This window comes from Ornithorhynchus anatinus, chromosome 14 (assembly GCF_004115215.2).
Source record: "Ornithorhynchus anatinus isolate Pmale09 chromosome 14, mOrnAna1.pri.v4, whole genome shotgun sequence".
In the NCBI taxonomy this organism is placed as follows: Eukaryota; Metazoa; Chordata; class Mammalia; order Monotremata; family Ornithorhynchidae; genus Ornithorhynchus; species Ornithorhynchus anatinus.
The window spans coordinates 12,376,407-12,402,393 of NC_041741.1; the positions used below are offsets into that span (position 1 = coordinate 12,376,407).

Genomic DNA, 25,987 nt, shown 5'->3' on the forward strand with positions numbered 1-25,987 from the left:
TTACAATACTACAGAGTTGTTAGACGCATTCCCTCTCGACAACGCGTTTACATTCTAGAGGATGAGCTCATGGCCTAATAATACTGAATGGCGATGAGGAACAGGGGAGGGACTGGTTGTGTCCAGAAGGGGGATGTGGTGCACAGGGCAAGGAGAATTTTGCAGGGGCTGTAGACTTTGGGAACCTGACTGCCTGGCTGTATTGATCCCTATTAATGTGTAACTCCTCATAATAATCTACTTTATGAATGTTTTGATTACAGACTGAATGATCTGCCAGGACAAGGGCTCACTGGTCAAGGTGCCTGAGAACTATCACTCAGGCACCAATTGAATATGATCTTTGACCTTGGAAAATCACGTAATCTTCAGCCATGTAAACAGAGCTGATTGATCTATAGCAAAATGGGTATAATAACATTTCTTGTGTGATGTCATAATGGCACCACACTCCTGTTTGTAAATCCCTACAAAATCTTCAGTCAAAGCTGTATAGGACTAAAATTATCATTATTTATTAACAAATTTTTCCAGAAAGTATCATAAGGAGGAACTCTATTATCTGGGGGAATAGAACAATAATCATAAACTGTGGAGAAACAGGAGAGTAATTTATTAGGATGAGGAGTGCCACAATGTATTCTATCTTTGCTGTGGAAAGCAGAGATAGAAGAATATTATGATGATTTGTGAGATAACACTAGAGTCAGAACTAATACTAAAGAGTGTTTTCTCAACGTGATGCATGGGGCCCAGCCATGGATTTCCCATCAGCATTAATGAGTCAGGGCTGAATCCGTTTGGATGAAACACAGACTCTAACTGGGCAGTTTGCAGCACTAGAATATGGTGAGCTCTGGCTGTGGATTACCATTAAATGCCTTCAGACTGGGGTTTTTCATAATAACAACAATAATGATAATGATAAAACTAATAATAATAATTGCAGTATTTGTTAAGCACTTAAATATGTACCAGATACTGTGTTACACGCTGAGGTAGGTAGAATAAATGCAGACGCAGCTAAGCTTTTTTCTACAAAGCTGCGTCTAAGTAAGCAAACGTTACTGAAGTCAGGCCAGCATAGCGCAATGGAGAATTGGAAACTAATAGGTTAATTTTCTCAGCGTAGATAAGGCAAAGTGTCAATCCAGATCTCCAAAGTGGATTTTTTTCATCCATGTTTTATAGGTTTGGATGTCTGTATTGATCAAACTGATTGGAAAATTGCCAGATCTTCATTCCTTTTCATATGGTGCCATGAAAAGAAATGAAGATCAGGCAATTTTCCAATCAATTTGAAGAGAATGAAAAAGGGGAAAAGCACTGGGCTGGAGTCAGAAGACCCTGGATCTAATCCCGGCTCTGCCATTTGCCTGCAGTATGACCATGGACAAGTCACTTAACTTTTTTGTGCCTTAGTTCCCTTAGCTGTAAAACAGAGATTAAATACCTGTTCTCCCTCCCCTTTGGACTGTGAACCTCAGAAGGACCTTGGACTATGTCAGATCAGATTGTACTGTTCCTACTCCAGCATTTAGCAAAGCACTTCACGAGTCCCCCAGTTATTATTACTTGGAATGGAGTCGTGTTGGACTGAGAGGTAGGTGCAAGAAGTCAGATTCATTCATTCATGTGTATTTATTGAGTGCTTACTGTGTGCGGACCGTTATACTAAGTGCTTGGGAGAGTACAATACAGCAATAAAGAGACAATCCCAGCCCACAATGGGCTCCCAGTCTAGAGGATGGGCACTGCTCCCTCTGTGGTTCAGTGACTTTGAATGGAAACGTGCTTTCTCTAGACTGTTAACTTAGTATGGACAGAGAATGTGTATGCCAACTCTGTTTTATTGTACTCTGCCATGTATTTAGTGCAGTGCTCTGCATATAGTTAGCACTCAATAAATTTGATTCTTAAAAGGTGAGGTCACATCAGCAGCAGTAAGGAAGGAGCTAGGCCCCTGTCATGCCACCCCTCCCGCCACCGCCGCTCAGAGGCAGGGAGGAAAGCACCAGATGTTTCAGACAGAGGAGGAAAAGAAGCCACCCTCTCTGTAGTCTCCACTCTGCCACCTGAGGCCTTTCTGCCCGCTGTTGTAGCCCTTTGGGTGGGAAGGGAGGATGTGCCCATTTTTCTCATCATGCTGCTTCTTCTGTAGCATCCCCATTGCTGGCATTCGTAGTTCCAGACCCATGAGGTTCCCAAAGAGCCTGCTTCCAGATGTGCAGATGTCCAAAGTGCCCGGATCCAATCCTCCCTGCCCCAAAGTTAGCATTGGCACATCTCTGAGGAGGACTGAAAGTGGTGTTTGGAGCAACCTTTAGTCACCCCTCCCTCAGCCCCACAGCATTTATGTACATTTCTTTAATATATTCATTTATATTAATATCTGTCTCCCCTCTAAAATGTAAGCTCACTGGGGCAGGGAATGACTCTCCCAAGCGCTTAGTACAATGCTCTGCACACAGTAAGCTCTTAGTAAATACTCTAGGGTGAATGCAAGATAATCAGGCTGGACACGGGCCCCGTCCCACATGAGACTCACTAGTATTTATTGAACATTTAATTTGGGCCAAGCATCATGCTAGGTGGTGTGGAGAGTTCAGTGGAATTAAAAGGCATGATCCCTGCCTTCAAGGATACTACAATCTAGCGCAACAGAGTTTGAAGATGTTTCAGTGCTACTTGAGTAAAAATGGGAGGTGAGGGAATGAGTACTCAGATGTGAAGCTGACAAAGATGTGCCAAAGGGGCTGTAGAGCTGGAGAAATGACAGTTAATCAGGACAGGCCTCTTGGAGGAGGTGCTATTCGAGAAGGGCCTTGCGGATGGCAGAGAGAGGTGGTTTGGTGGTTGTGAAGAGGGAGGAAGTTGCTGGCAGGAGGGAGAGCATGAGCAAGAGGTTGGCAGCAGGAGAGAGGAGAATGAGACAGTTTCTCAGCCCAGAGGCGGGTGATGGTGTTGAAATCGACATCGTCAAAGGTACGCGAGCCCTTGTTCCCAAAGACACCAACAGTTCAGAAGCCAGAGATCCTACTCGAGGGTGTAGTTTGACCTGGCTGAAGACTCCCTATGGCAGGCGCTTTCTCTGTTTTCACCAAAACCCTGGGGGCAAGGAGGCAGCGTGTTTCTGCATCTAACTGTTTACAAATCTCCCTGGAATGTAAGTCTAGAGTAAATATATCCTTAAACGGTGGGGGCTCAAGTGGTCAGTTTTGGACAGCTGTCAACAGAAAGCACCGAGTCATCGAGTATGAAAAGCTGCTTTCGCGGTGGAACCCGCCACTTAAACCTTGACGTGGGGGCCTCTGAGAATCTGTTTCCGAAAAGCCCTGACAAGCGTCAGTAAGATGAAGGAAGTCCCATGGCCAGAAGGAGAGGGAGCCCCTGTCCTGACGAATGCCACCATGGGCTTTTTGGCACCCCGAAAATTCAGCTTCCTGGCCAGATTCCACCTCTAAAGCTATGCCACAAACAGCCATCAGAAAGCCTTGTGAATGTTTCCCATGGGGCAATCCTGAAGGGGCGGAAAACCTGGTTTGTTCACATTCATCGTTTCTTAGAGGTTCCTGAGTGATTACTCTTGGCCTTGTAATAATAACTATAGATGATAATATTCGTTAATCCCTTACTATGTAAGATTCTTGTGGGTAGGGAACACGTTTACCAATTCTTTCATATTGTACACTCCCGGCTCTGCCACATGCCTGCTGGGTGACTTTGGCAAAGTTACTTAACTTCTCTGTGCCTTAGTTTCCTCATATGTAAGATGGACAGTGAATACCAGTTGTCTCTCTCCCTTAGACTGCATCCAATCTGGTTGTATCTAACACCAGAATTTAGCTCATAGTAATCAGCCAATTTATTGAGTAGTTACTGTGTGCAGAGCATAGAACTAGGTGCTTGAGAGGGTAAAATATAACAGAATTGGTAGACACATTCCCTGCCCATAGTGAGCTTGCACTCTCCCAGTTCTGTGCTCTTTCCACTAGACCCTGCTACTTCCTTAAAAGCCTTGCCCAGACTAAACCCTTAATTTTCCAGTTTGGCAATCAGAAAGGTCATTTAATCAGTTAATGGTATTTATCGAGTGTTTACTGTGTGCAGAGCACTGTACTCAACACTTGGGAGAATATAATACAATAGAGTACTTAAACAAAATCCCTACCTTCAAGGAGCTTGCAATTTATTGGCTTAGCCTATCCTGAGCCCCATTTTCCTCAATCCCAGTCAACAGGAAGGTTGTTCAAATTAATCCTGCAGAGTGTTTTGAAATCCACATACAACAGGTGCTATAGAAGTTCTGGTGTTTTTATTTTGTGTTGGAACTCACTAACCTTTACCAATACCCATAGTCCTTCTTGTCCTTACAATAAGAATGAATTGAATGAAACATGTTGGCTGATATTCAGTTCATTCCAACTTGGCCTCCAGCTTTTTGCCCGAGCCCAAAAGATTTTTACAGTTTCTGCATTTTTTGGGAGACCTGTACTCCTGATGAGTTTATTCAGCCTTTATGATTTTGTGTGTGAATTTTATGTCCCTCAAAGCTCTTAGGCTGTTTCGGTGATTTTTTTTCTTTTTCTGTTTAGTTTGTTCATTCTCCTATCTTTTCAGCGGTTTCTCTCACCTACGGCAAAGCCCCTGAATTCAGCGTCAGAGCTGAGATACTCCTGTTTCTGCAGTTGCTCGGTCATTCATCAGTAGTATTTATTGAGTGTTTGCTCTGCAGAGCACTGTACTAAGTGCCTGGGAGAGTGTGATGGCATTATTAGACCCAATCCCTGTCTCAGATCTCCAGTCCGCTCTACCCTCATAGATTCTTAGATTGTGAGCCCCCCTGAGGAACAGAGACTGTATCCAATTCCCACCTGTGTATTTTCTCCCAGCCCTTAGTGAGTGCTTAATAAATACTGTTACTACTAATGTTCAAGGAGCTGAGGGTCCAACAGGAGAAACAGACTCTAAAATAAATTACAGGTAGAAGGAAGAAATGAGGCCTGTCTTAGTTGATAGAGCATGGGCCTGGGAGTCAGAAAGACCTGGGTTCGAATTCCGCCTCCGCCACTTGTCTGCTGCATGACCTTGGGCAAGTCACTTAACTTCTCTGTGCCTCAGTTACCTTGTCTGTAAAATGGGGATTAAGACTGTGAGCCCCATGTGGGACTTTGTCCAACCTGATTAGTTTGTGTCTATACCAGTGCTTAGAAGAGTGCTTGGCACATAGTAAGCACTTCACAAGTACCATAATAATAATGATTATTATTGAATGTTTTCCAGGGCTTAGCACAGTGCTTAACACGTAGTGAACACTTAACGACTGCAACAATTATTACGTAAGGGCAACTTGTCAGGTGGATCAGAACAATACAGTAACTACAGATTCCTCACTCCCAATCACACTGCCTCCTTTTTCCGGCCAGAATGGAATTCATCGTGTGTGTATCTGTGTGTGTTTGCTATAAATATACACAACTCAGCTGCTAGCCTATCCTTTGTGTCAACATGAAAATTCCCTTGTTCTATGTTTAGCTTGAATAATTACTAGGCCATTTGTAATTAGAACGTCAGAATGTGACCTCATGCCGATATTTTTTCATTCCCACTCTCTGTATTTAATACAATGAAAATACCAAATCTCCGTCCTTTTTTATTTTGATGTTATCAGTAATGGAAACATTCCAAAACAATCATCCCAATACCTATGCTTTGTTCATTTATTGCCTTCTCTGAAGATAAATTGACTGTACTCAACTCTCTTCAGCATTTTTCTTCACCTAGATATTATTGCCTTGTGCAGCTACCCCAAGGTGACTGTTATCACTTAATTAAATCCTTGCACGCTGGGAAGAAAAAACAACATTGTTCGTTCATAACCCCAAGGAGGGTTTTTTTTTAAGCCACTAAGCTTTTTCCCTGTTTTATTAACTTATTCCTGGCTACAACAAGACATGCTTTGTTGATGAGCAAAAGGTTGCATTAGCTTTTTATTTTCTGGGTAAACTTATCTATTCTTGGTGAAGGGAAGGCGAATGGGCTTTCTGGAAAAGGGAGATTCAGGAAGGTCTCTGCAAACAGTGGGCTGGGAAATAGATCCCCAGGGATTTCTGGGAATGAAACAGGGAAGTAAAATGCAAGCATAAACAGTGAACAAAATGAGAAGTAAAATGTTGTAACTGCAGGGAGGGGAGGGGGTGATGCTAGCGGATGCAATGGGCAGTGAGGAGTGGTGTTTTGTCAGAAGCAACCTGTACCCCTAGACTATAAGGTCATAGTGGGCAGGATTGTGTTTACCAACTCGATTGTATTAGACTTTCCCAAGTGTTTTGCACCATGCTCTGCACACAGTAAGGGCTCAATAAAGGTGATAAATGATTGATTGGCAGCAGAGTTTACAGCGCTGACCTGTCCTCAACCCCATTGTTTGTGTCCTCTCCTTATATATTAATTATAATAATATAATAATAATTGTTATTATCATTATTATGGTATTTGCTAAGAGTTTACTATGTGCCAAGTACTATTCTAAGAGCTGGGGTAGGTACAAGATAATCAGGTTGTCCCATGTGGAGCTCATGGTCTCAATCCCCATTTGACAGATGAGGTCACTGAGGCACAGAGAAGTGAAGTGACTTGCCCAAGGTAACACAGCAGACAAGTGGCGGAGCCGGGATTAGAAGCCACGACCTCTGACTCCCAAGCCCACGCTCTCGCCACTAGACCATACGGCTTCCCCTGATAACCCACTCCAGTGGCCAGGCTTAAGCAGGGGAATGGTAAGAGTCAGGAGAGAGACCCTGTGGGTGATTATTGAGGAAAGACTGGGAAGGGGAGATTTGCAGGGTAATGAAGACTTTAATACTAAAGTTTCACTTACATCTGAAAGAGTTGCCGGTTCACACGCCAGGGTTTTAGGTGCTTTTGAGCTCCTTTCTAGCCGATTAAAGCTATAGGCTAGAAAACAGGTTTATCTATTCTTAACAGGTTTACCTGTTCTTAAAGCTGGGCCCAAGAAAGCCTGTGCAGTTGTCCATGATTCTAAACCATTTTGCCACCTGCTGTATTCAGTAACGGAGTAAATCTGCTTAAAGCCGTAATATCTGCAAGACCAGTTTGTGCCCTATGCACTGGGGTCAGAGAGGGGTGCATGCATGGACGTGTTGAGAGGTGAGACCCGGGGTCAAATGCTGACATGGGCACAGCTGTATATGATTCTGTCCCGGCCACTCTCCATGACTCGGTTTTCCCATCTCTAAAATGGGAATTGTCATACCCCACCCCTTTTCTGGGGAAAATGAGTGATGAGTGAAACTGGAGCAGCATGGCCTAGTAGAAAGAGGCCGGGCTTGGGAGTCAGAGGACCTGGGTTCTAATCCAGGCTCTGCCAGTTGCCTGCTGTGTGACTTTGGGCAAGTCACCTAGCTCCTCTTGGCTTCCATTTCTTCATCTGTAAAATGGGGATTCAGTATTTGTTCTCCCTCTTAGACTATAAGCCCATGTGGGACAGGGATGGTGTCCATCTTATTAACTTGTTTTTATCCCAGTGCTTGACACATTGTGAGCACTTAACAAATACAGTAATAATATGCACTCTCTGGGCAGGAAATGCAAGGGTCCTAATAAAGAACAAGGGACCGCTGAGTTATTTACCTGGTGTGTTAGCAGAGGTCGCTATTGCCCAGTTTAATCCGTAGGACAGAGCCATGATCGCTTTTCTTTTGCATAGGCTCGGCAGTTCATGTTTGAGTGGATACTTAGGGAGATCTATAGAGAGAGCAGTGGGAGACCCCCAGCTCAAGTGGACTGATTTCCTCCAAGTTAATTTCATTTCTTTTTATAACAACATTAAGGAAATTCAATGAGCAGCATTATCTTTAGGGGTCTTTCGCCAGCGGGACCCTCTGCAGCTGCTTCTTGTCGGATTTTTGCCCAGATGAGGGTGGGGAAGGGGAGGGGAGCTCCCGAGAGAAAAAGCACTTGAGAGAGAGGGCAACTCTGGAGGAAGGTGGCAACACAAGTGAAAGATGAGTGATTCCCTCTGGTGGGGCCATGGAATTCGGAATAGTGTGGGACTCTAGGACAATTAGCTCCCTGGTGGAAGGGTTGGAACATACACTCTTTTCTGTCCTCACCCAATCCCTAGCACAGTGTTCTGAGCACACCAAGCACCTAGCACAACACACTAATAATAATAATTGTGCTATTTGTTAAGCACTTACTGTATGCCAGGCACTGTACTAAGCACTGGGGTGGATACAAGCAAAGCAAGTCGGACACAGTCCCTGTCCCACATGGGGCTCACAGTCTTAATCCCCATTTTACAGATGAGATAACTGAGACATAGAAAAGTGAATTGACTTGCCCGAGGCCACACAGCAGACAAGTGGCAGGACCAAGATTTGAACCCATGATTTTCTGTCTTTCAGGCCCGTGCTCTATCCACTACACCATGTTGCTACCCAACACGGGGCTCTGTGCATTGCGGAGCCCAGTACCGTGGTCTACGCTAAATGGTGCCCACTTCAGCATCATGCTCAAACTCTGGCATGGTGAAGATAGAGGTGTGGGGGGCATCGTTGAGCTGGAAGTTATGCAGGTCAATAGAGTTGTTGCTAGTCTAGTGATTTTTTTAAAAGTGCTTCAAGCACCACTCCATGGTGTAGTGTGTCTGCCTGCTCCTACAACATTTTGGGTTGGATGCCACCAGCTCCATCCTCCTATCCCCCATGCTAACCCAGCTCACACTCTTTGCTCTACCTAACTGCACCTCACTGTCTTCTCTTCTATCTTGGACCATAGCTCATGCCCCTTCCTCCTGCCTGGAACTCCCTGCCCTTCACATCTGCCAGATCCCAGCCCTCCCCTTCTAAACCCTCCTGAAATCCCATCACCCTCAGGAGGCATGGCTCTATTACAATCCTCCTCCTTCTCTTGGGATGCATTTAGTTTGGGGCTCTGCACATAATATGTGCTCAATATGTTCTGACGGTTGAATGATTATCGTCCCATCAGACACCTATGTGACTGCTGGCTTATTTCTTCTTTTATTCCTTAATTTTGACTTAATTTTGTTGTTCACAGTCATACCCTCTTATTTCCGCTCCATATATATATATTTATATATACATTCTTGGTCTATCTGCCCCATTAGATTGTAAATGCTTCTAGAGCAGGGACAGAGTCTTCTCCTTTTGTTGGAAATTTCCAAGTGCAGTGGGCACAATAGGGCACTCATTTCATTAAATGCTGCTGCTGATGATGATGACTCCCAATCTCCCCCAGATTTACTGAGCAGAGGAAACCTCAGACCAAGGATAGATTTGTTGGCCATCAGACTTGCAAAAGCTCAGAGCATCCCGGAGTGATGTCTCACCTGAACAGGTCACAGTGCAAAAAGGAAGACACTCTTTCATTCATTCATTCAATTGTATTTATTGAGTGCTTACTGTATGCAGAGCACTGTACTAAGTCCTTGGAAAGTCCAATTCAGCAACAGAGACAATCCTGCCCACAAAGGGCTCACAGACTGTTGTATTCTCTCAAGCACTTAGTACAGTGCTCTGCACACAGTAAGCACTCAATAAATATGATTGATTCTGGAAGAATGTCTTGTGCCCCCAGTTTCTGTCCAAAGTGTTTTTAATAGCACATTGTACCCCCAAGAACACAGGATTTTCTAATTAAAATGTCAGAGTTCCTTAATTAAGGAGCAGCGTAAGTATCCCTGGAGTCAATCAAGGATATTTATTGAGTACTTTCCGGGTCCTAAGCACTTGGGAGTGTTCAGTACAACAGAGTTGGTAGCCAGGTTCCCTGACCACACAGTCTAGAAAGGGACAGACATTAATATAAATAAATTATGGTTACGCGCACATGGAATGAAAGTGCCTACAACTTCATAAAGGGAGATGCTTTGGGACTTCTGTTGGGATGCTTGGAACTGCATACACGAATTTGTAAATGGCAAAATCTGTGTATCCTTTTTCCAGCATAATTGAGCTAAATAGTTGGGCAAGAGTAAGGGCAACAGTGTTTCTCACAGCCTTGCGTGGGATTAAAATCCTGATGACAACCACTACGCCTATTGCCTTCTCACCTGGGCTTCTAATCCAGCTGTGAAACAGAAGTGGCAGGTCAGCAAAGTGGCTGTATGCTCTAGTGGTAAACTGAGTTGTTATCCTGAAATCATTCAGGACCAGGTTTCAGATTCCATCAGAATAATTGATTTTCACATAAATGTGCATCCCAGCTTCGTATGGCATCAACTTCTGGAGCTGAGCCAGAGAGGCACTGCAGCCTCCAAGTTTCTCCAGAAGATGCCAGAAACCAATATGGGGATCTCAAAATCACAACATAGAAGACACCCAAAAGGGGTAATTACTCAGAAGTGAAATTCAAAACACCGTCGGGTGGGGTAGGTTTCAGGAATTAGATGTTGTTTCTCATGGCTGGTCTGTCAGAGATCCAGCTGGACTTAGGTCCAATAAAAGGAATTGCATGACTGTTGTATAAGGTAGGGAGCCTGAGTGTCAGTGGAATATAACTTTCTGAAGTGAAAATTGAGGATTTTCTTGATTTAGGCAGTATTTGGAAACAAAAGTATTCTTGAAGGTTAATAAGATTCCTTTGAGTTCAAATATTTTCTGCACTTTTTTTTCCCCAAGAAAGACCAATAAAATTCTCCCAAGAAGGTAACTAATAGTAATCACTGTGGTTATTTTTAAGGGCTTACTATATGCCAAGCTCTGTGCTAAGTGCTGGAAAAGATGAAATAAAATCAGACTGGACAGGGTCCCTGTCCCCCGTTGGGACTCCCGGTATAAGGGGGAAGGAGACCAGGTATTTAAGTCTCCCTTTTACAGATGAAAAACAACTAAGGCACAGAAAAGTGAAGTGACTTGCTTCAGTTACTAGCAGCCTAGTCAGACAGCAGAGCTGGGTTTAGAATCTGGGTCTCCTGACTTCTGTGCTCCTTCCATTAGGCCAGTGCTGCTAGTATCCCAGATCTCTGGTGGCCTTGAATAATTTAAATTCATTATAAGGTTCTTCATTCTTTGCTTCTGTTATGATTTGGCCTCCTTACGTACCAAATTAACATGCGTAGATCTTAGACATGTTGGGGAGAGTGTGCTAAATAGTCCCTCCCAATTTCAAACTTCTATATCATTTCCCGACAGCTGGAAGCCCCTGTCCGCAGAGAGCTCATACTCCATCAGAGACAAAAGCGGACAAGCGTCAGTCGTTCCTCTTCTTCCTGTCATTGTGATTTTTCACTCCCTTCAGTGTTTAAAATGGTAATGAAAAAGAGAGAGGGTCCATAACCAAGAACCGTGCACAAGACAGATACAAACAGCTCTAGCTGCTGAGTCTCTCAAGAAAGGAGCTCAGGGACCAATTTCCTCTGGGTTTGTCTTCCCTTCCACATCTGCAACCCCCATTGTCTTCAAAGAGAACTCTGGCCTTGGAGCGGGAGAGCCGTGATAGAAAACCTGATCCTGAATTGGAGAGCCCCCACCACTCAATAAGCACATACAGCCTGAAGCTTTTTTTTTTTTATCTAATGAATGTTCATGCCTTTAAATGCCTTTAAATGTGTTAAGAAAGGGTTGGGAATTTTCAGACTTGAAAATAAGTACTTATCTGGGGAAGTTAAACCAAATTTTATTCTTTTAAACAAATGGGTTAATCAGATTTAAATTTCAAAATTTATTTGGTTTATATTCTTGTGATTCACAGTCAGCCACATGTGCGTGGCAGGGGTTTTCTTCTATAATATCCCTCCTTTCGGCATTCACTAGGAACCAAAAGGCTCAGTGGATGCTTGACAGATCTGTTCAGTTGGCACACAGAGTAGGGTAAAGACAATCTTGCTTCATTAGGGACTCAAACTGAAGCAATAAATTCAAAATTTACCCTGATCTTTTTGTTTGAGGAATGTGTGGTATATTAGCACAAAAACAGTAGGGGAAAGGTCTAGTGTTCTTGCTCTATTATATCCTCCCAAATGCATAGTACAGTGCAGTGCACACAGGTGCTCAATAAATACCATTGATCATTTCACACAAAAAATACCCCCAAACTGATAACAGCTACCAGTTTCCCTAGGAAACTTCCAAGACTTTATAGCATGGGAACAAAGGGAATTTCCCTATGGAAAAAAATAAAAATGAACATGTATTTAAAAGGGACCAAACCTTCCCCATGTCTCTTTCCAAAATCTACATAAATTCTGCTGGCTCCAGTGGCGTTATTGATGCCTTGTCACCCAGATGTACTAAATCATCTTAGGTTTACCTAGCAGAATTAGGATGGATTTGTAAATCGACCTAAATCTGTTTTGGCAGTGAAAATGTTAAGAAAAGTGAAACCATTTAAGAAGTAATTTTGGAAATGTCACGGGGGCGGGGGGGTGAGCCTAATTATTTATAAGAACGGTGGTTGAATCTGGGCTGAATTAGGTAAAACTATATCCCTTACTAGAGTGGTAAGGGACCCATTCTGAAATGAAGGAATCAGTCAGTCAGTGGTATTTATTGAGCGCTTACTATGTGCAGAACACTGTACCAAGCCCTTGCAGGAGTACAGTGCAGCAGAATCAGCAGGCACGTTCCCTGCCCACAAATCATCCTGAGCGAAATCAAAAGTCATTCTGTGGACCCATGGTCATCCCAGCCTAGCCTGGGGAGACGAACTCACAGCTAGGTTCAAGGTACGCTGTAACCCTTCCTTTTTTGAACAGGGATTTTGGAGTGGGCTGCTTAGCAAGTGACCCCTTGGAGTAGAGGCTGCTGCCATTTGGATTGGAGCTAGAAGCAGGAAACAAGTCCCTTGAGATGCTCTAGATTTGGACCCAGATTCTAAGCACCAAGGTCTACACACCTGTACCTTCACCCTCACAGTGACCCACTAACAAGTAGGAGCAGCTGTAAATCACTGGCTCAGGAAGAATGGTCTTTTTCTGGTTTTCAACCTATCACCATCTCACCATTTTCTTCAGGCTTCTCCTTCTTTAAGAAAAGTTAATCTGGCAGCTTCACTCCACCTTCTTCTCCATTTCCATATCAAACTTGGCAGATCTGGGGACTCTGTGGCCTCAGGTCTCAGAGGGTCTGGAATTATTGATCATCGTCCCGCTGGCCTGCCGTGGGGCAGAACACGGCGAAAGTGAATCTGGGTAAGGGACATCCAAAACGTGAGAAACTCAGCTGCCATTTGGAGGAAGAACCATTTGCAGTGGGATATATGACTGCCTTCCACTTCATGCTGTTTGCTCATCAGAGAGAAAAAGAAAGAGCAATGGGAGGTAGAAAGCTTTCATGGATTCTGAAGTTAAATAAAAAAGCCCAAACCTTTGATGTGAGCTTTTACCCACTTTGAGAAAACACACTGTACTAGCATTCCTATTTCCATAAATAAGGCTTTTGTTTCTACCCAGTGCTTGACTGTGAAAACTCAGCAGCAGACACACAATTGGGGGAACTAATTTTTTTTCCCCAGAAACAGTTACATTTGGGTGTCTTGGGGCTCAGTCTCATGGTCCTTCCGAAAGTATAACTCTGCTTGAAGTTGCTGGGAGGTTCTGCTGGCATCAGCAGTTCAGCGCTGTGTCCGGGGAGCAACCAGAGGCCCCGGATGGCATCTTAATGGGACCCATCAAAGCGGGAGGGGAGTCTGTAGGTATTAAACCATAAGGAAGCGGTTCTTTTGATGTGCTCGGCCTGCATTTCCCAAACACGGTGGGGAGATGCAAACAGGAGAACTATCCTCATTACGGAGGCATAGCTGAGGTTTTGATTGCTATTCACCCTTTACTGGGAAGCAGCGTGGGCCTAGAGGAAAGAATCCAGGCCTAGGTGTCAGAGGATCTGTGTTCTACTCTCATCACTTGTCTGCGATGTGACCTTCGGCAAGTCACTTCATTTCTCTGTGACTCGGTTACCTTATCCGTAAAATGGGGATTAAATCCCACTCCCTTGTACTTACACTGTGGGCCCCATATTGGGACAGGGGCTGTGTCCAACCTAATTAACTTGTGCCTATTCCAGCACTTGTAACCGTGCTTGCCACATAGTAAGTGCTTAACAAATACCATAATTGTTCATTCAAACCATTCAATCGTGTTAATTGAGTGCTTACTGTGTGCAGAGCGCTGTTCATTATTATTATTATATGGTAGCTGCTCAGTGACTATATATGTGTACAGATATGTGTCTATAATATAGTATGTATATATATATATATATATATATGTATATGTATATATGTGCATGAGTGTATGTATATAATATATATAATATGTATGGAAGCTTCTTATTGTCAGGGATTGAAGCTACCAACTCCATTGTACTCTCCTAAGCACTTAGTACAATGGTCTGCACTCAGTAAGTGTTCAATAAATACCAATGATTATGTTTATGTAATATAGTGTATATATAACTTCCACAATATATTACACACTGTATATAATATAGGACACACATATACATGATGATTGGGCAGATAGTCCACCAGTCAGTCAATAGAATTTATTGAGTACCTACTGTAGGCAGAGCACAATAGCTGGCACCTGGTCCCCACCCTCAAAGATCTTATCATGTAATGGGGGAGACAAGCAGGCAAAACTGCTTTACAAGTAGTGGGAATAGGAGGAAAACCCAACATACAATTGACAATAGCCAGAGCTTGGAATAATGATTTGAATCAACCATTAAATACGTGAAAACCGAGAGGAAGCGGATTGGCATATTCATAAATGCCAAGGGTTGATGTTGGGTTGATACACCTTGGAATGGTGGAAATTAATTGGGGAACGCTTCATGGAGGAGGGGACATTTCCAGAGAGCTTTGAAGATGGGGCAGCCTTGGGCTGGCATTAGAGCTGTATCTGGAGATGGTTCATCCCGATAGTGAGATTCCACCCGCACAGGTGGGTGTGCTGTGACTGACACACCCTTCCACCCAGAGTAAGTTGTGCCTCCCATGAGTGACTGGCTGCTCGTGGGCTGGTGCGATGAGCAAGGGTGGCCATGTTTATGAAACCCAGCGAACCATCCTTAGCAGTTTTGAAGACTCCCTAATGGATGGGGGACAGGCATTGTGTTCAAATTAATGCTCAGCTCCAGTCATAATATCATTATGTCACAACAGCGAACAACTCTAATTAAGAAGATGCTTCTGCCAGGGAAAAAGTTGAGCCTATCAGTGAGCCCGCTTTCTCAAGGGGGAGCCACCTCCCCCGAATCACAGCCCGAGTTGGGAGTGGAGCATCACAGATGCACGCTGCATTGGACAAAGAACACATGCATGCATTTAAATCACGTATATCTTACTTTTTACTGATGTAATTGTGAAATATGTTCTTTTTGCATTCATAATTAGGGGGTGGAACAGATGGTGAAGGCTTAGTTTAAAATAATCTGTCATTAAAATAACCTAGCCTACTGGTAATTCTTCACGCTAACTGGAGTTAGGTCACAGGCGTAGGGTGTTTTTTTTCCCCCCCCTGCTTTGGAACACACTAGAAGGAACTGGGGACTTCAGGGATGGGTTGATCTATGAGAATATTCCCCTTACGGGCACTCTAGTAAGATTTCACTCTGTGAAATTTGGCTGTGGTGGGAATATGCAAAAATAGCAGGGACAAAACTCCTTTGACAAATATAAATCCATTTAGCACAATGCATTAAACATTAGTCACATTCGGCCACTGTGGCACAGTTAGTTTCAAACCCTGCAAGGAAATAACCCCGTCGTTTGAGAAATACTGTAAGAAGCATTCAGCTTTTTGGGTTAAGAAACTGTTCCTTACATTTTATATGTTACACTGATGTCAGGGGATATAAATTATAATTACCGGCATTATTATTCAGAGGTGCTATAGCTCCTGACTCCTACATCTGAGCCTCACTTCCCCGCGTACCACGTAGACTGGCTGGGTGTGACAAAAGAAATCTCATATCAGCCCTGTCTGGATAGCTTAGAACTGTTTTCAGTAATAAGAAAACTGTCTCGATGAATCAGATACTTGCATGTCTTTAAAACGTCTATTTCACTGTTTCCTCGAAGATTTTGTTCTCCAGCTGCTTTGAGGAAAGCATATAGATTTCAGCATGGTATTATAATAAATCTTCTCGATGAGGGGACAAGCATTAACATTTGTGCTGCTGCTTTTTCATCTTAATCCAACCTTGGTTAATAATCAGAAAAATTCTACGTAGTGGGTAAGAAGATGTAATTAACCCTTTGACCTCAGAATCTTAATTGGCGCCAGTTGAAAACAGTGGGCAGTTGAAGGGAAAAAAAAAGGGAAAAGTAGCCTGTAGTGATAGAAGCTGCACAGCATTTAATGGCCCCCTCAAATCCGAATTTGACAGAGTCCCCCCCAGCTCCCCGAACTTTCCGATTATTCCCATTTGATTCCTGTGCTTGTCCAATGGGGATAGGTCTTTCCTGCTCCATACGTTCTCTGGAGTGCTTGGACTTGGGTTACCCAGAAAGGTGCCCCTCAAATGAGCCCAAAGACCAACTGTGCCAGTCAAAAAGACTACACAGGCTACAGTGGTCATTGTTGGGTCCTGATCCTAGAGAGGCGGCCCAAGTCCCGGGTTCTGCCTTGCCTTGCGGGATGCTCTGGGGAAAGGCAAAAGCTAGGCATGAACCTCAAAGGGCAGCTCTGGGCCCAGCTTCCAATTTGTAATCTCTTTCATTGAGCACGGGGCCACTGGAACTCAACCAGAACCCAACGTGGGGTAGTAGAAAGAGCACGGGCCTGGGAGTCAGAGGACCTGGGTTCCAATTCTGGTTCTGCCACTTGTCTGCTATGTGACCTTGGGCAAGTCACTTCACTTTCTCTGTGCCTCTGTTACCTCATTTGTAAAATGGCGATTAAATCCTCCTCCCACCAATATAGATTGTGAGCCCCATCTGGGTCAAGGACTGTGTCCAACTGATAAATTTATAACTACTCCAGCATTTAGAACAGAGATTGACACATAATATTCTCTTAGCAAATGCCAATATGGAATAGTGTGACCTAGTGGAAAGAGCACGGGCCTAGGAGTCAGAGGACCTGAGTTCTAATTCTGGTTCAAGACACTTAACTTCTCTGTGCCCATTACCTCATCTGTCAAATGGGGATTAAGATGTGAGCCCCATCTGAGACATGGATTGTGTTCAACCTCATTAGCTTGTATCTACCTCCACACTTAGTGCACTGTTTGACACATAATAAGCACTTAACAAATATCATTAAAAAACAAAACAAAGCAGGAGGATATTTAGTGCCCATAACGATGTTTCTCTGTGTTTTGGAACCTGGGTCCACAAGTCCCAAACTGAGCTGGTCTTAATGGGCAGCTACTTCCCATGGCCAGGTAATAATCATGGTGGTGGTATTTAAGCCCTTGTTATGAGCCTAGCACGGTGCAAAGAATTGGACTTAATACGCTGTATTCAGATCAGACACAGTCTCTGATCCACATGAAGGTCATTGTCTCAGAGGGAGGGAGAAACAGGTGTCGCATCTCCGTTTTATAGGTGAGAAAACTGAGGTGCAGAGAAGTAAGTGACTCAGACAGGGTCACACAGCAAGCATGCAAAGGTTTCCATTTCCCAAGTCAGATCTTGTTGGCCTCTGGGCATTAAAAGAAATCACAATCTCAGGTGCTTAATATATTGTCCAGTCAATCACTGATGTACAGTAGAGAGCACTGGGAAAATAAGCAGGAGCAAGACACACACTCCTTGCCCTCAAGGCTCACTTTGCATAAAGTGGGAGCAGGAAAAAGAATGCTTAACAAATGCCATTATCATTATTATTATTATTAAATATAGCAGCACAAAATGCCTGAATATACTACAGTAAAAGTGAATGTACATTATGTGTGGAAGCTATTAATGCAGTACATAAGTGCAAAAGGAGACTGCTAGATTGATGGCATTAGGGTGTTGAGTATAAAGCAGGGGAGGCTTCCTGGAGGTAGTTGGCTTTCAGGAGGGCTCTGAAAACTAAGACAGTTCTGGTTTAGCCGATTGGGGTTGGAGGAGGAACTCCAGCAGAGGGGTACAGTATGAGCGAGGAATCGGAGGTGAAAGGATGGAGAGTGAGGTTCAGGTCAATAAATATTATTGATTGATTCATCGATTAGGCCAAAGAGAGAGTTCATGGAGGAAAGACATTTAATAGGCCAGTGGTGACCAAGCATAAAGGAGGTCTTGGCTTTGCCCTGACCAATATCTGAATGCAGGCTGTGGCCTCATGGCTGATGGAATTTGTCACTTAGTCCTGGGTTGGTATTCATGCAACTTGTGTTATTCACTTCAAAGGAACTGATGGTTTCTAAACCATAAACTGCTTGTGCAGAATAACTATTTGAACTTCAGGAAATTCTGTGTTGACTTACACTGTTATCAATTCATATATAGATTAGAGAATCTCTTTTTTGTGTGTGTTTCCCCGATGTTTACTTTCCGTGGGACTTATTGTTTTGCAAAAGACCAGATTTTTGCCGTTTTGGCTACCTATTACGTTAGAGGGCCAGTAGGAGGGTGGCAGTCAGAGCCAGCTCCTGACCCTCAGCAGCAGGATAGAATTGAACTGGGGAGGGAGAAGTGGTAAAACCCTCAAAAGGCTCAGAAAAAACTGTTTGATGCTTGAAACTGGACATAGGGGCCTTGTTTGTCCCTCTCCAGTTTTGCATGTTGTTAACGGTGCCTTGCTAAAACGAACCTGCAGCTCCATAGGTTCAGAGATGCCAGATTTCCTATCCCTTAAAAAGGCTACCAATCTTTATAACTCTGGGCTTTCTCTGTGACAAACTGAATGCCCATCTCCCCAATCCAGAGATACCAAATTTCCTGTCCCCTATGAAGGCTTAGACTGTAAGCCCGTCAAACGGCAGGGACTGTCTCTATCTGTTGCCGATTTGTTCATTCCAAGCACTTAGTACAGTGCTCTGCACATAGTAAGCGCTCAATAAATACTATTGAATGAAAGGCTACCAATCATTATAACTCTGGGCTTTGTCTGTGACAAACCGCAAGCCCATCTCCCTTCTTAGAAAATAATGAAACATCCAGGTACCTGAGCAGAACAGGAATGAATGCACCAGTCTGGCGACAGAGGAACTGAATGCAAGTTGTTTCCTTGGGGCGAATGGTATATTCTAGTTAGACCCCGCATTGTCTATGCTTAGATGTCAAATGAAAAATATGACCTCTGTTTGGAAAGAGTGAATTAATGTGTGGGGAACGTGTCCACTAATTCTCAAGTATCATAATCTCCCAGGCACTTAGTACAGTACTCTGCATATAGTTAAGTGCTCAATAAATGCCATAATTACCAAAGCCTGGCCAGCTTTTTTGCAGTAGCAGATGGCCTCCCTGTCTAAAAGGCTAACGCTTGCAAAAATAAATCTTCACCTATGTGCAAGATGCTGAAATGTATAAGATTTCAATGGGCCTTTGCTATTGGTATACTTACCCATCACCTGCTCACAGGCTTTGCTTATTATTACAAAATAGGCTTGGGTGATGTAGTCTTTTACCAGTTAAATTATTGAGGTCCACAGTGTTCCAAGCAGTGATCTCGCGCTGACTTGATGGGACTTTCTAGTCGCCCTTTCCACATATCTCTGCTTGCTAACTGCTCTCTTTTGGCCATTTTCTTTCCTGTCCAGTCCCTTAATGTTTGCTGGGGAGTTTTTTTGTTTGTTTAATCTGAATAGCTTTTAGATTAAAAATACAGGGAGGCAGTTGGCAACATCTGGAATCTCTTGCTTTTGTGCTTGATGGAATGATCAATGTGCTAGAGATGCAGCAAAGCCCTGAAAAATTAAAGAATGCTTGCCATCTCTACCGGCATTTCATTTGTTCAAATACTGTGCAGGATTCAAAATCCGGGTGAGGGAATTCAGGTTCGAAGTGTATTCTATTGAGCAAACACCATTGTTGGCCATTTAGTTGAGCCACTTCGGTTTTAGATTGGGTCCAATTCTGCCCCTTACTAATAACTTCATCAAATGTTACTTAGTTAATTAATCTATTTCTATTTGTTTTTTTTCTTCTGCAGTCCCTTGATGGATTTGTATTTGCACTAAATCAAGAAGGAAAATTTTTGTACATTTCCGAAACCGTCTCCATCTACCTAGGCCTATCCCAAGTAAGTGAAAAATTCAGATTCTAGAGGATGACTGTGTGGTTTGGCATGAATTATTGAGCTTCCTATTTGGTGACAGCACTAGTCTCGTGCTCTGTGCAGCAGGTGGGAAGCCGGCGGGGCCGGATCGAATGTTCAGAAACAAACTGGTGCTGGAAAACTTTCCCTCCCCCCATAGAGGATCATTATTAATTTATTGAGAACAAATGAAGTTTCTTCTCTCAGTTGTTTTGAACTTTGGAACCTTTGAGTCCAGTAGGAGAGGGACACACTAATCGCTCTTCCCATGTGTCCTATTACTGGATGTTTATGGAGTACCCTGCATTACCCTGGGAGCTGACACAGTGACAGAGAGTCATTTGGAGTCAAGAAATGCTGAAAAAGACCATTAAAATGTGGTGCGGGGAGGGTTCCTGCAAGGACATATTTTGCTGGCTTTGCAAATGTTCCTTAATGCTGAGAGACAATTTCATAAAATAAGACAGCCATTAATTATATGCAGTTTAATTACCGACACATGTTTGTCAGAGGTTAAAAGAAAAGAAAACTGGGGGACGGAGGGGCGGAGGCAGGAAGGCATGGGATCTTGCTTCTTTCAGAGATGAAAATTCAGCTCCGGAGGCCGTTCCGTGCAGATTCAGAAATACAGTGGGAGGCTTTGTGGGCTTTTTTTTTCCTCTCTTCTCGCATGATCATGTGCCAAGTTGGATCATCTCCCCCTCGCGCCGTTGTCCCGTGGAGATAAAAGATGGGGATGTGATTTGTCTGTCCCCTCTGAAACCAAGGCCCAGCCTGGACTCACTGGTCCAGCAGGTTGGCACAGCTCTGAGGGGGCTACCAGCACGGCTGGAACCTTCCGGCTGCCAGGGAGTTTGCTGTGTAATAGCTAAATCAAGAAAGACATTCTGGAATAATGAAGAGGGATATTTGACATTTGGGGAGGGGGAAGGGGTGGGAGAAGGCGGATAGGGGAGGAGGAGAAAAAGACCAAATTTGAATGTTATCTAGTGAGAATCAGGACAAGAGTTCATTCATTTCTTACCGAACGTGTGAGCAATTGGCTATAGTATGTACAGTAATTACATTTTATGTGAGCTTTAGCAAACCAAATGATAGAAATGGAAAGCGAGCTATTGTTAACTCAATATTAGTATTCTTGTCTCTCATTAAAGCCCCTAGTTTTGTAATAGGCTTTAATCCTTGTCTTAATCTATTTGAGAGCCAGTATCAAGAATCTGTGATTTTTGAAATTGGTGCACAACCATGCTGCTCCCGTAATAAAGAACCCAAACTTTAGTGTTTTTGATTGTGTGATGCTCACATTAAATCTGCTTTATGCTTAGTACCCAACAAAGTTTAATAAGCCAGTAAAGAAGGAAGATGAATAATTAGTTTAAGCAGGTAAATGCTAATTAGGGAACTCCTGAAAGGCATCCATTATACACTAACTTAAAACAAATTTTACAGCCCTGGTTAGTAGTGTAATCCAAATTCTGTCAAGGCAACTGCATTTTCTGTAATTGAGATGTGTATGTTTGCTTTGCATAACAGATGGCTCTGTATGCTTAGACTGATAGCTAGGAAAATAATAATTGCATTATTCTGGCCAAAAGAATATTAGCTCTTGGGTTTCGGCCATTTCGGGCAGTCTTCCTGCCAGCACAGCATATGCACATATATGGATTGGATTTTCAAGGAAATTGATGCATCTGGAATACTGTGGCCATCTGAAATATCATCTGTTCAAGAAAAATTTGGCTTTAACCCTGTGCTGGTTTCTCATTAAAACCATTTGATTCTGCCGCCTTTTAAGTCAAGCCACTGGGTCTATTTTGGCATTAGACCTGGGTCAAATGATGGAGACACTGCCTTATATCCTCACTGATGGCTACGGTTACGTGGACGGTGAACGTGGTGGAGGATAGGGTTTGGGGGAGCGGTCCATGGAATAAAACAGCTAGTGGCCCTCTATGCTATTTGTTTTGACATATACTGGTCAGGGTTTGGGGACCAAAACTCAATCCCAGGAACAGGGGAGGGGTCTTTGTTCATCTCCAGGGTTTAGGCTATAGCCATTAAGGAATTCCATTAAAAAGCTGGTCGGGGGGCGGGGACGGGGGGGGAGAGAGGAATCCTTTTTTTTTTTTTTTTAAGTAAACCAAATGAGAGCCATAAATAGAGGATTGAGGCCCAGCCCTTCTACAGTTTCTTAATTGTCCTTTTGCGTGACCACATCGTGTTATTTGGGTCTTCATTAATTATACTAGTGTAAAGGAACCAGCAATCAAGCAAATTCAATTACCCTTGGAAGTGTTGGTGGTTATTCTTGACCGGACCCATCTTGTCCCAACAAACAGACCTTAACAGAGGACAAACCAAAGGCTACGATGGGCCCCTCAAAACCCCCCAAAGCGGGAGAGCCATTAGGGAAGGCCAAATACTGGGCCCTCAGGGCCAAGCCCAGTCAGATCCCGGTGTCAGCTCCAGGCTATTTCTTGTCTTTGAGCTGGCTCCGTCGGCTGAATTCCTGGGCCAGAAGTGGGCAGAGGGGGGAAAGGGGTATTCCGTGGGCATTAGGCTGAGTGCTTTATAAATCTGTAGGATTGCTGCCAGCATCCAGCTCAGCTAGACCGCTCAGCTCAGCTAGACCGCAACAAGTCACCGGGTTTCTTACCTTCTGATGCTTTTTCCTGACATGTTCACAGGTCTACCATTTCTGAAGTTAGCCCGCCTAGAAGATAATTGGAAAGAGCGTGTTGAATTGGGAGCTGAAAGGCTGTAGCTCAAAGACTGCAAGGTTCTTTTTCCATGCAAATCCTCCTCCTCAGTGTCACCAGAACAAAGCTGCCCCAACTAACATAGGTCTCCCTCAGGAGCTGAGAGACAGGGTCCCCCAAATCAGGCCTTGTCGGATGTGGGAAAGGAGAGGCAAATTAGTTATTGTGGTGCTCGCCTGAATCTTGTCAGACTCTGTGGACTTGGCAGTAAATGTGCCTGGAGGCTTGCTCCACAGAGTCTGGCTCGGGCTATGAAAGGGGCACTCTTCTCTTGCACTGTAGGGAGATGACCGGCGGGACTGGGTCCCAGCCTGAGTCCTGAAGGAATGTTTCTTGTCTGCCGACTCTTCGGCTCTTTACCAGAGTTGAACTGCTCCTGCAGGACTGTAAGCTTGTTGTGGGCAGGGAATGTGCTGTTTATTGTTATATTGTACTCTCCCAAACGTTTGGGCAGTGCTCTGCGCACAGTAAGTGCTCAATAAATACAAACGAATGAATGAGTGCAGAAGGTGCCCTCCTTATCCCTGGGCTTCCTGGTAAACCCAACAGAATGCTGAGTTTTCCCGTTCTGCAACAACCATCTTGGCAGAGAAAGACTCCGGGGAGATAGGGGATCTGGGAGGACCAAGACCAGTGTCACCCAGGGCTGGAAATGGGCATACTGGATTGTAGTGGGATTAGATTTAACCCGAAGCCCGAGGCGACGTTAGGTTCCCCGTTGAATGGCAGAAAATGTTTGGGCAGGTGACTTGGTCAACTCAGGCTGTCTCATCCAAGGTCCTGGGAGGTAGACATGCCCTTGGGGAACACTAGAGCACCACCCCGACCCCTCAGGTAGACTGGCAGATCACCATCACTTGCATTCTTTTTGTCTCCAGCAAAGCATCTCCATGGATTGAACTGAGTCCTAGTGCCGATCCAGGGAAGTATAGGCTACTAGAAGTCTTAGCTGGAATTCCTACAGGGTCCGAGACAGGACTGGACTGGCTCTGAATTTGAATGGGGCCCACCTGCCTAGTAATTGGGAAGTCAGACTGACAGAGAAGTCATCTCCCAACGTGGATTCCAGGTGAAGTGGCCTTGTGGTCTCTCTGCCCCTGTTTTGGGTGGGGTCACCAACGGTTCAGCGTGATGAGCAGGATCGGTCGCGGCTTCTCGGAAGTAGGAGGGTCCCGGAGCATGTTGGCATCGCCACCCAAATCCAGTGTGCTCCCTACGGGAGGGTCCTGGGGCTCGTCCCACCTACTAAACACTTTCAAGTTTCCACAGAGTCCTGTGTGGAAAGAAAGCACTCTCTAGAACCAATTGGCAAATTTAGTGGTTTTTACGGTTTTAATGTCATTAGAAAACACCACAGGCCAGCACGCTGGCTAAGCCTGCCATCATTTTCCAGAAGCAAGTTCCTAGGTGTCCCAAGGGCCCTCCCTGCATGCATTGCCCACTCCAGCCACCTTCTTTTTTCTTCTTCGTGAAGGTTCACACCTTTTGGTATGGCACTTCCTTGCTCCAAGAGGAACGGCTGGGACTAGGGAAGCTGCTGAAGGGGCCAGTGCTGGGGGGGGGGGGGGGACGGGGAGGGGTGGGGAGGGTGTGTGTGTGTACACGTACACGCATATAGTGGCATGAGGATAAATGGTCATCTGCAAGTAATGGGTTTATTTAACCTCTGGAATCTATCTGGCTACCGAGACAGCGAGTGTCACGGTCCCCACCCCATCACCCATCTCTGTGTTTCGGATTTCTTGGCATCCCTTCCCTAGAAACGGCAAATAAAATAGCAGCGCCTGCACACAAGTCCAAGGTCAAATAAATGACAGTACTCAGTCTGTTTGTGAAGCTATTCTGAAAGGGAACTACGGTGCCAAATGTGGTTTATTTGAATAATAAAGAAGAATTAGATTCCCCTGATAACTTGGCTCAGGGCCAATAAATCACTGGAGGTTAAAGATGCTTTGCAACTGCCAGGCATTTCTTCTGCCTTCCCCAAAGCACAAGCCTCAACTCCTCTCCTCTACCTGTTTTTCCATGCAAATTGAGTTGGGGTTCGTGTGCGGCTACAGCGGTGCTTCCTTCCACACTCGTAAAGAGGACATATATTGGGGGAGGCGGAGAGGGCAGCGGCCGCGGGTCTGCTCGGCCGCCGGAACGCACATTCGGCGTTGTTGCAAGCAGGGGAGCTGGACTTAGGGGCATAGAAGCGATTACCTCAGCAGAACAGAAAGAATAACCCGACGCAGCTGAGAAACATTCGATTGTTGCGTTCCGCTTCTAAATCTCTTCAGAGGGCGGAGAGGACCGCGGTCCTTTCAGTAAATGAACACACAATAAGTGAGCACAGTTTTCCTGGCGTTATTTTTCCTGAGGTTTTGGGATTGTTGTTTTTCAGCCGCTGACTTTTAAACAATCCTAACCCTTACAACGAAGAAGGAACAGACCTACTATCTATAGAGCTGCTGTGTATTTTCCAGAGAGAATTTTTCCCTAGTATGCTCAGCAGAAAAAAGTTCATCTTTTTTTTTTTGAACAAAGAAAAATATCCTTTCAAATACAGAGACACTGAGGGTTGTGAGACCATTGAGAAAATATGAGTATCAAAATAATTCAGAAACAGTACAAGGCACAGTGGCACATTATCAATTTACAACATTTAAATTGATAAATGCTTGGTGGTGACGGCCTACAAGGGCACTTTGAAAAGCAAATAGCGACCTGGTGAAGAAATTGATTTTTTCCCCCCGAAAATGACTGCATGATGCATCATTTGACTGCACGCTGTCCAAGTGCCTGACAGAGATAATCTCAGCAATCCCACGGGTGACCTTATCATTCGCACCAGGGCAACTCTGTCTAGGTTCTGACTTTGTGCGTGTCAAGGTTTCTCCCGGCACGATCCTTAGGGGGAAAGTTCCTCCGTTCAATCCAGATATTGAACCACTCACTGTGCCAGGGGTCCCCTTGCTTTGCCCCCTCCCCTTAGACACCCTTTTCTTCTTTCTCCAATATTCTCAATATACTAAGCCAGGGAACCCTCACCCCGACCCCAACCTACTCC

At 44.3% G+C, this 25,987-nt stretch overlaps 1 protein-coding gene across 3 annotated transcripts in view; it reads left to right on the forward strand.

Moving 5' to 3' along the window:
- NPAS3 (neuronal PAS domain protein 3) overlaps nt 1–25,987 on the forward strand; it is a 671,384-nt gene that overhangs the window by 471,318 nt on the left and 174,079 nt on the right. For all 3 annotated transcript variants that reach the window (XM_039914095.1, XM_039914093.1, XM_039914094.1), the window contains one exon: nt 20,072–20,161. In XM_039914095.1, coding sequence (XP_039770029.1) covers nt 20,072–20,161 — 90 coding nt within the window. The remainder of the gene's footprint in view (nt 1–20,071; nt 20,162–25,987) is intronic.